General features: G+C 33.6%; 1 protein-coding gene across 2 annotated transcripts; it reads right to left on the reverse strand.

The window, feature by feature from the left end:
• Positions 1–880: 880 nt before the first annotated feature.
• LOC143543646 (putative LRR receptor-like serine/threonine-protein kinase At1g29720) lies at positions 881–9,255 on the reverse strand. 2 transcript variants are annotated; one of them, XM_077035917.1, is made up of 23 exons: positions 8,861–9,255; positions 7,879–8,053; positions 7,441–7,512; positions 7,291–7,362; positions 7,128–7,199; positions 6,601–6,672; positions 6,424–6,495; positions 6,261–6,332; positions 6,071–6,142; positions 5,617–5,688; positions 5,473–5,544; positions 5,317–5,385; positions 5,166–5,231; positions 5,011–5,073; positions 4,808–4,855; positions 4,512–4,555; positions 3,603–3,994; positions 3,093–3,435; positions 2,875–2,993; positions 2,567–2,777; positions 2,230–2,461; positions 2,005–2,155; positions 881–1,358 (listed from the first exon to the last, which is right to left on the reverse strand). In XM_077035917.1, the coding sequence occupies exons 1-23, from the start codon at positions 8,955–8,957 to the stop codon at positions 981–983; spliced, it is 3,036 nt and encodes a 1,011-aa protein (XP_076892032.1). In that variant the 5' UTR covers positions 8,958–9,255; the 3' UTR covers positions 881–980. The 2 variants fall into 2 exon arrangements, with proteins under 2 accessions (XP_076892032.1, XP_076892031.1); XM_077035916.1 differs by having other exon boundaries at positions 2,230–2,777.
• Between the last annotated feature and the right edge of the window lie 1,491 nt (positions 9,256–10,746).

Below are 10,746 nucleotides of genomic sequence, written 5' to 3' on the forward strand. Positions count from 1 at the left end.
ACGCGCATGTATAATAATATTGACAATCATATTTTATGCTAAAAACGTATTTAAAGCCACATGTAGTCGTTTAATAAAACTCGTGTGATGAGGCTGCGAGTCAACGCTCTTTTGGTCGGTATCGAGTTAAGGCACCAAGAGACACGCGTTGCGGCCCAAGAACGATCAAGTCCAGTGACTTTTGCTTGGCCCTTTTAGAAATGGGCCACATACATTAAGAAGTAACCATTCCTAGAGGTAACAAGACACATGTAATTTTAGATTGTTGCGATAAAGTACTCCTTCACAAAGTTGATAGAAGCAAAACCACTCGCCACAATCACCGCCACCAATATAAAGAAATTTTTATGGGAGCACAATGTTTTTCATTTTCGCTTCCCATTATATCTAGTCAACGATAATGGCCGACAATTTGCGAATAAAACCTTGCAAGAATGGTACACGAATAAAACCTTGCAAGAATGGTACACGGAGCGACAACTACAAGTCTACACCAGCCTTTACATATGTGGCTCACCAACAAGAAAATGGCCAGCTAGAAAGAGCAAATCAAAGTCTTAGTTAAAGAGATCAAGAAAATATTAGATTATGAAGGAACTTCCTGAGTGAAAGAGGTATGACCCGGATCCAACTTCTTACCTAGCACATTTGGTTAAAATCGATCCGAATTATGTTACGCCTATGTGGCAAAAAGTACAACATGACAAAAGGATAAAATCGATCTCAATTATACTACTTTAAAAATAAGCCCAAGATTTCTTTTTCCACTTCTTTTTATCTCACCGTCTTTTCATATCTTATCATAAAATATAATTTTATAATCCAAAATCTTTATTACTAACTATTTAATATCATTTCTCATTAAAAAAAAGTTACCATTGAGTGTAAATATATATATCATGTGTTAATAAAAAATGCATGATAATACACAAATATACAGTTTGTCAAAATCGTTAACCAAAAATAATCAAACCTGAATTTCAGTACGTTCGTGTATCAACGGATCGAATCTCAAATGCATCATCAGAAGATATCGAAGAACCAGTCCGATTCGTGTTAGAATTTTGCGTTTGACCAACAAGTTGACTTCCTTCGCCTTTCGTCTCACGTCGAAAGTCTCTCATGGCTTTGAATCTAAGGTCTTCGGAGTTACCGGTTCCTTCTGGTACGATTTCCGGTACGCATGTTTTGCCTTCGAGCATATTTACAACCTCCGACATCGTTGGTCGCATGGATGAGGATCCGTTTGTGCATAGAAGCGCTACTTTCACGACGGTTTCCGCTTCTTCTTTGTTGATTGACTCCAGTTGCTCGTCAAATAGCTCCGAGTATTGTTTACTTGTTTCCAATCGACAAGCCTGCGTAACAGTTTCAATATATGTATGGTGTATTTGACTGACAAAGAGATACAACTAATGTGATCACTATGGCCCACATGATATCATTATATTATAATAGGTTGAAAAAGGTCATATGACATGTATGATGTGACATATAAGCATGTTTATACTTTTGTGGGGGTGTAAACTAGACAAAACGAGCTCGGCTCGTTTCAAGCTTCACTTCTAAAGCTCGAATTCAGTTAGTGAGTTGTTCTTTTAAGAGCTTGTGCTCGGTTTTTTTGTTATTTGGTCTATATAGATTTTTAGATATTTTACCTATATTTATATTAAAATATTTGTATATAACATAATATACATTATTTGTTTATTTTCATCAAATTATTATATTATATATAATATACTTATTATATAAATGTCGTTCAGGCTTGCGAGCCGGCTTGATAAGTGAAGCTCGAACGCGGGCTTGTCTATTAAACAAGCTTGTTTTGAGGCTCGAGCTCGTTTAAGCTCAACTCAATTCAAGCTTTTTGGAAACAATTCTCGAGAAGCTCACAGGCGGTTTGGCTCGTTTATACCCCTAGATGTACGTGTGGTAGGATCCGTCCAATAATTGATTTTGATACTTAGGGTTACAGATTGACCATGAAAACTTGAATCATACCCAATCTAGGAGACAAATGCAATCGTTAGTCGGTACATAACTGTTGTTGTTCTTCCCGCTAACGATTTCCAATAACACCACTCCGTAGCTGTAAACATCCGCCTTGTCGCTCAAGTAACCCCATAGGGCATATTCCGGTGCCATGTAACCACTACAAATTCATCGATTAAAAATGTTAGCACGTAAAAAACATAATAAGAAAGGGATGTAATATGAACAGTTTACATTGTTCCAGCAACTCGTGTGCTAACGTGAGTCTTATCGTCCTCATGTAGCCTTGCCAACCCAAAATCTGAGATTTTCGGATTGAGGTCTTTATCAAGTAACACATTTGTGGCTTTGATGTCGCGGTGAACAATTTTGAGCCTCGATTCATCGTGAAGAAAAGCTAAACCTCGAGCAATGCCGATACATATCTTGAACCTCGTTGGCCAATCCAACGTTAACTCACTTTTACCTGGATGAGAGAAGTTAAGCATGTGTTCATAAACCATTGAAACCGATCGAAAATGTCTTTGTTGACCTGAAAAGTCAAACTGCAAGAAAACCAATAAACACTCACCAAACAAAGCATTTGCAAGGCTATTATTCTCCAAATACTCATAAACAAGCAACAACTGATCTTCTTCAATGCAACATCCATGAAGTTTAACAAGATTCGGGTGTTGTAAACACGAAATCACACCAATCTCATTCAAGAACTCGCGGTTCCCCTGCTTTGACTGAGACGAAAGCTGTTTGACCGCCACCACCGTCCCATCACTCAATGTACCCTGCAACCATCACACACGCGTCACAAAACACAAAACTAAAATCTCCCAACCCGACCCTTTTGTACAAGGTTATAAACTTATAAACACGTATTAAAACCTTGTAAACCGCCCCAAAACCGCCTTCACCGATTTTGTTTGAAGCACTGAAGTTGTTTGTAGCAGTCTTTAACTGTTTAAACGAAAACGAGATCGTTTTGAGCTCCATCCCTTCAAAATCTGTTCAAGAAAATTAAACGAAAGCGTTTTCAGCATTTTAGATAAGCAACAAGTTGACCAAATGAACCAAGAAAGTTTAAAGAAACAAAAAGTCTTCACCTCTATCCTTCGTTTTTCGAGTTTTAAAACATTTTTTCCGCCACAAAACTACCAAGATCAAGAAAACAAGAAACGGGACACCGACTCCGAGACCTATGTAAAGGGCTTTGTTTGAATTTTTCCCACCCGTTGAACAAGTTTTGAAATAGGGGTCAACATCAATAGCTGATATAAGAGGCCCGTAAACGCCTCGTTTAGGAAAACGGGTCGTCCCTTTACCCGCCCAGTAAAACCGGATCTCCAAGATGTTGTTATTCACACTAGCGTTAAATGGCAAGATCACGGGCCTTCCAACACCACCAGCCTCGTCTTCAATATTAAAATCTTGCCTGACCCGCCGTCCCTAAATCACATAAAAATCATATATAAAACTTGACAAATATCCTTACAAAACATGCCAAATATCATATATATATTCAAATCATTGAAGCAAGTTCTAAATATCACACACACACTCGTACGCACGCACACACACGTATATTTATGGTCACATATATATAGAGATATCACCTGTATATAAATATCAAATATCCGCCTTCCAAGACTTTTATATGTGCTATCCTTGGTGAACTGTATCTCTGCAAAATGCAGTTTAACCGAATATTCACCATTCTCCAAACAATAACTAAAGTAAGTGAGTGTAAGTGGTGAGAGACGAGCGGTTGTATAAAGCGTCGGTAAGCTCATGCTGCCAGTTAAAGATTCTATGTATCGTGTGTTTTGAATTATGTTGTCATCCATGAAGTCACCAGTGCTACTAAGCCCCCAGCTGCTAGCACCTTGATACAGCCTGGCGGCACCACCGTCCACATTGGCGTCTCCTTCATAATGAACCGATAGCCCGTTACTTTCCTTAATTGTTAAATCGTTCCCGCCACAGTTCACGTGTAAAGAGCATGAATCTGTCATATGATCAATTGTTTAAAAGTTTAATACCATGAAAATATATTAACATTGTGTAGTGTCATACTTTAGAGTTTTATTAAGTAAAAGTAGTATGTTTGACTTTTTGGGTCAAACCTAGCATTCAAAATATATTCAAACTTGATGCGGATTTGTTGTCGGATTAGGACCGTCTAAGATGGCGTGGAATGCGTATTATAGATGTTTCGTTTTAGCTATTGGGTTATTTAAAATATATAAAAAGTGGTATCATCTATAAATGTGAAAGTAATTTTATTTTGACCCATGATAGTCAAACTGTCTTTCTTCTTTAGGGAAGATGGAGCTTTCAAGTTTAGCATTAAGCATATAAGCACTTTTGTTTCTTTAATTTCTTAAGTTAATAAATAATTAATGTATTATATATGGGTATAAAAACCAGATGAAACTTATATTTTATATTACAAGGTTTCTAATTGTTTATGTTTCTCATCTGAAGTTGCCCTTATAACAGTTTCAGAAGTTAAGTATACTCACATCTAGGACACTTAACGTTCTCGGTACATGGGAGCACATCTTGTCTGTTGAGAGTACCATCACAAGAACAACAATCATCAAAATATTTATGAGAACATAATATAAATATAAACATATATACGCTAATAAAAGATTTTTGAGTCGGAGGTGTCAGTGGGAGCAACATCTCTATATCCTGGATAGACGAGGAAAGGTCTTTCCTTATTCCACCCATACCCCCGACCCTACCAATAAGTGAAATTATATTGGGTCCGTTTGTATGTGAACACTAGTACAAGTCATGGAAACTATCTTACATCGGGTTTCCTGTCGAGGAGCTTCTAAACAAGTTCACATAATAATTCCTATCATGATGACAACCGAAAAAAACAAGTTATACAATAGCAAACTTTAAATAAAGTCCCAAATAGAATAAAGAGTGTCATTCAAAACATGTTTATTGTTACATTTCACATATATACTCGTGTTTCCATACAATCTTTTTAATAAAAATGCTTACGTGTTTTGTCGGCATGTGGGTTGATTAGGTTCTTGCCATGTAAGATTATTGTACGAAAGATCACTACAAAAAATTAATCAACTTAAAATGTTAATTTCTTTAAGAAAAGTGTGCATCATGAAATTTTAACATAATGTTTCCAGAAACAAACATACACACTAGCTCCGTTCAGCAAAAGTGTGTCCGGTATGTCTCCACGTAGCATATTATCGGTCAAAAACCTGTTCAAAACCGCGTTATTTTAGTAACAAGTAGCTTCATAAAAGTCAATGAAGCACAAGAAAAGTCAAAGTTACCAAAACTTACACTAATCTCAAGCTCCTCCCTAGGATGTTATTAGATATTCTCCCTACCAAGTTATTAAAACTCAAATCCCTGCCATATGCACGCGGGAAATAATGTTTTTAAGCATATGAATCATGAGGGATTAGTATAACAACAGTGCATTCTGTATATACTTACAACAATTCAAGCTCTCTCACTTGCCAAATATAATCCGGTATTTCTCCAGAAATGTTGCAATTTCTCAAGATCCTATATTTAAGAATGGAATATAAGAGTTTAATCGAGTCAACACAAAAGTCAATGCTAGAAATATCAACATACAATCTTATTAATCCATTAGTATTGTTGAGCTGAGGAAAACCTTGAGCTGGTCCGGTTAATTCACTAATTCTCCTGTAAAACACGTGTCAGCATCAGTGTGTGTGTCGGTTTTTGGCAGAACACAGTTTCTGCGAGAACATGAACAAAATAAATCGTTCATTTTTTTTAATCTAAAATTTTTTTAAAATATAAGAAAATGCAATGTCAATTCATCGGTTTAAAATTCAAATAAAAAAAATATTAACTATCTTCTAGAACCTACATATGTGCAAATCATGTGTAGGTTTTATTACCTACTAAAGTACTAATAACCTACATATGTCATATGTGTAGATAAACGTCTAAAAGTTAAAAAGAAATAGCATACACATTTTTACAAGTAACAATTTAAAAACAGTTTTACAAAGAACAAAAACTTAAGTTTATAGCAAATTAAACAAGATTCCTAACTTACAAATCAAGTAGGTTCTCAAGAAGTGATATGTTTGAAGGAATAGGTCCCGTGAGTCCAGTCGCCACCATCTCTCTTTAAAAACATCCAAACATTAAATTTATAACGTTTCTTAACGTGTTATGCACTTACTTACATATGCAACAAAAAGACTATATTGCAAACAATTATGATAAAACATGAAGCATCTTACAATCTATTAAGTAGTCTCCAGTTCTGTATAAAATCAGGTATCGACCCGCTGAAGTTGTTTGCGTTTATCCTACTGCATAGTAAATGAACAAGATTCCCAGTTTTAGCCTTAGAAATTGTAGAATCACAATGCTTTGATTTAAGAAATGAGATAAATATTTTACAAATCTGTTAGATTTCGTAGTTGACCGAGGGTCGTTGGCAGCCTTCCGGTCAACATGTTTGAAGACAGCATCCTGAAATTTAATATTATGGCATAAATAGCATAACAGGTTTCAGTTATTCAGAAATATTTCAAATATGTAGCAATATTTGAAAAATTAAAACTTAACCAGCCTTACAATGATTTCAAGTTTATTAATCTCCCTAACTCAGATGGAATAGTTCCTGAAAGCTGGTTCGCTTCGAAGTCCCTGGTCAAGAATTGAAATCATTTAAAGATTTTGACCCGTATGGTGAAAAAGTCAAAATTTACCAGAAAATGACAGAAAAACAAAAAAAAATATCTTGAAAACTGAAACCATCTTAATGGTTTTGACCCATATGGTAAAAAGTCAAAATTGACCAGAGGGTAATGGAAAATCGTAAAACTAACTATAATGAAAACTGAAATCATCTAAAGATTTTGACCCATGTGGTAAAAAGTCAAAATTGACCAGAAAAATAACTAAACAACAAAAAATCTATCATGAAAACTGAAATCATCTAAAGATTTTGACCCGAGGTATAAAAAGTCAAAATTGACCAGAAAATAACTAAACAACAAAAAAAGGTATCTTGAAAACTGAAATCATCTTAATGGTTTTGACCCATATTGTAAAATGTCAATTGACAAAAATAACTGGAAAATAAAAAAGCAACAACATACAGTCTTGTGAGAGTAGTGATATTGCCTAGTTCCGGTGGGATTGGTCCGGTTAAACGGTTACCAAGAACAGAGCTGCATATTGAAAAATATGTTCAAAGTTTACAACTTTAAGTTCTCATACATTAAAAAACTATGAAACGAAAGAGTAGAATAGAGATTTCACATGTCTTCTAAATGCCTTGAACGCCCCCATTCAGGCGGTATGGTGCCACTTAAGTAATTGTAAGCAAAATCTCTGAAAATAGAACAAGATAGACTTCAGTTTCGGGAAATATTGATTATTTAAAAAGTTTGGTAATTTAAGATGACTTACATGGACCGGAGGTAAGGAAGCTTTACTAGTTCGGGTGAAAGTACCCCATCAAGACTGTAAAATTTGTGTGTGCTGCATACACAAAAGAGTCAAATAAATACTCAAAACTTGCTTCAGTTGTAGGGGTGGCAATTTCTAACACGACCCGGACACGACACGAAAATAATAAGCCTTTAAAAAAATAGGATGTGTTCGGGTTGACCTGTTTAACTCGTTTTAACTTTTTTATTTAAACAAGTCGCCCTGTCAACCTCTTTAGTTAAACAGGTCAACCAACTAACCCGTTTATGACCCATTTAACCTTTTATCACAATCCACTAACTTGATTAGCACATGTACAACTTGGTTATACAGTTTTAAGTAAACATGTTGACTGTCTTTTTGAAACATAAGTGCTATTTACTTGAAATATAGAAATTAACAGACAGAACTTTATACATCATTATGACATGACAATCGGTATCGTTGCCAATGTAGCAATCACATCCAATGCTAGCATTAGCTTCTTGAGATAGTTTTGGCACTTCAGATACGATATCGAGACTGCAATCATCGCCATTAAATCTCCAACTTGTTGCATTCATGGCAGCAAGAATGTTCTCAACAGCTTCCACTAAATCAAATTAACATAAAAGGTAACAAAAGTTAAAAATATTAGTCAAACCACTCATGTGGCGTTTCAATTTCACATGAACTTATCCCCTGAAAAATGATTAATACACTTCCAATCAAGAAAATACATATTATTTTGACTTATAAGTCAAACCAGCTCATCTTCAACTCTTAAATACATAAATAGATGCTAAATTTATCATGCTAAGGATATAGTCAAACTTAAAAGTCAAACCACTCATGTGGGATTTCAAATTTTCAATCATTTGGTTTAACAAATCATTATACTCAACTATGAACAAAAGACTGATACACTTACAATCATGAAAAGACATAAGATTGATACACTTTCAAATTCCAATAATGAAAATACATATTGTTTGACTATAATAGTCAAACCAGCTCACTTTCAACTCCTTAATAGCTAAATCCATATAAATTCTTAAAACTTATTAAAAAAAGATTGATAAAGATGCTAACTTTATAAGCAGAAATTAACATATACAACTTTCTGCTATGAAATATTAACATATTCCACAATTTAATATCTCCATCCAATCAGCAAAATCAAGAAACTTGCACAAACAATTATATACTTTGTTTTCATAGGATAGGATTTGCCATTCAGTATCGCGCAGCTTGTTGCCCGCTTACCTGCCTTATGAAACTATAGCGAAAGTTTTGATTTTAAAAAAAACAAAAAATTATAAAAAAGAAATAAGAAATAAAAAGCCTAAATCAAGAATTCACACCCCCTTTTCTTAAAAGCCAAAAAAGATATTTTTTATAACATAAAAGATAATATTACCTTCTTGTTGTGGCACATCAGATGTAACAAATGTTAGCAATATGACAAAATTGATAGATAAAAGCAGCAGCAAGATTTCAGGTATTCTTGCCACCATTGTTGCAGAGGTCAAGAGTTTGGTAAGGAGGAATAAAAGCTAGAGATTGGATGCTAGGTGTGAAATAATTAGAGGCAAGTATGCTGCCAATTCTTGAAGAATTAATGAAAATGACAATTAAGTCAATGTTTGGATAGTATAAGTATGGTGTGCTGGTGTATGGATCAAGTAGAAAGGTCAAGACAACCTTTATGTACTGGTTTTTTTTGTTAAATGGGTCCCACTTGAAAACTACATGCTGTGATCTACATAGTAACATGTGAGGTGTGTCTTGACTAGTTGGAAAAGGTGGGAAAATATATTTTGAGATTTTATTCTAAAATAATCTTCAATCATTGATTTTTTTTTTTTTTTACTTTTTAAAAGTACTTTAATTTTAATCATCTTCTAATGTATTAGATGGAGTCAAATCATTTATCTATGGGTATTTAAAGGGTGCATTCAGTATATACGAGTATGTTTAACTTTGGTTTTGTGGAAGAATATCAGGAGAGAGGAGATGTATCATGTGAGAATATCTGGAAGAACAACGGTTTAAGTGAACTCGATTTTGAGATTCATTATTGTGAATGCTCTAAATTGGTATTTTGTAAGATGATAGGTAAATCTCATAATTGTGGTCATAGATAAAAGAGATGCTAGATCATTCACGGTAGGTCCACTATTTTATACCTTATAGTTTAACTAAAAATCATATTTTTTAAAAATCTATTTCTTAATTTAAAAAACTTCTCACATCTCATTTGTCATTTTTATCTTAACTAACACTTATTTTATTACATTTCTCGTTTTTATACACTCACATTAATATGATGGAGAATGAATAGTAGTCTTTCATATATAAAAAAAGTTGATGTAACAACTTTTCAAATTATAAAAAAGTTTATTAGATTTTAATAATTTCAATTAAAGACTACTGACAAATAATAATTTCAACTGAGTTTATCATAATTGTTAGTCTCAATTTTTAAAAAGTTGGCTCACAATGTTTTAAAATACACACCAAAAAAATAAAAAATAACAGCGTTAAGTTTTTCCGAATTTCAAACTGATTTTTTTCGGGTTTTTGATAGGAAAGATGATACGTGTCAGTTGATGTAAAACTTAGCTTCAAATAGGGACAATTATGACTGTTAATATTCTATATCAAACATTACTTTGTGAAATTTTACACTTAAGTATGTCTAAATGCTGAATCTATAATACCTTCCAATATTTTACCAAAACATTTGTAAATAATATAGAATCACCATAATCTCATAAAGTTGATAAATAAAATTTTCTTATATTTAAACTATCATATGTTAAAAGGTAATTAGTACTGATTGATTATACAAACATACGTGTTAAATAAGCAATAATAACTATATAAAAGTAAATTTACGAGTTTCTTTTGCCTTTTGCTTTGTTATATTTTGACAAGTTCTCTCTCTTCTTTAATTTTTTATTTTTGTTGTTTGTATGCATGAGAAAGATAAGGTTGAGATGTGTGAACCAAAGAAAAGCAAATAGTCTAATGATCTCAAAAGGTTGGTATATGACCATTGTTTCCTTTAAATATTCAAATCACATCTTCTTTAATGTCATCATGTGTTTGAATCCCTCATTTTTTTTCTTTTGCCGCTATACGATTCTAAACACTTTCTGGTAGAAGTAGAAATCGACAGAAAGAATAACAAAACAATGGTTTGTTTGCGTAGTCTCTAGACAAAAATGCTAACAAAACTTTATATTTGAGCTTCGCTCGATCTCTATAAACATACGCATTAGAACTAATATTTGTTTTTCC

The sequence above is a fragment of the Bidens hawaiensis genome, unplaced genomic scaffold (assembly GCF_021521415.1).
Source record: "Bidens hawaiensis isolate Kalapana, Puna unplaced genomic scaffold, B.hawaiensis_p1.1 tig00013241_1, whole genome shotgun sequence".
NCBI classification, from domain to species: Eukaryota; Viridiplantae; Streptophyta; class Magnoliopsida; order Asterales; family Asteraceae; genus Bidens; species Bidens hawaiensis.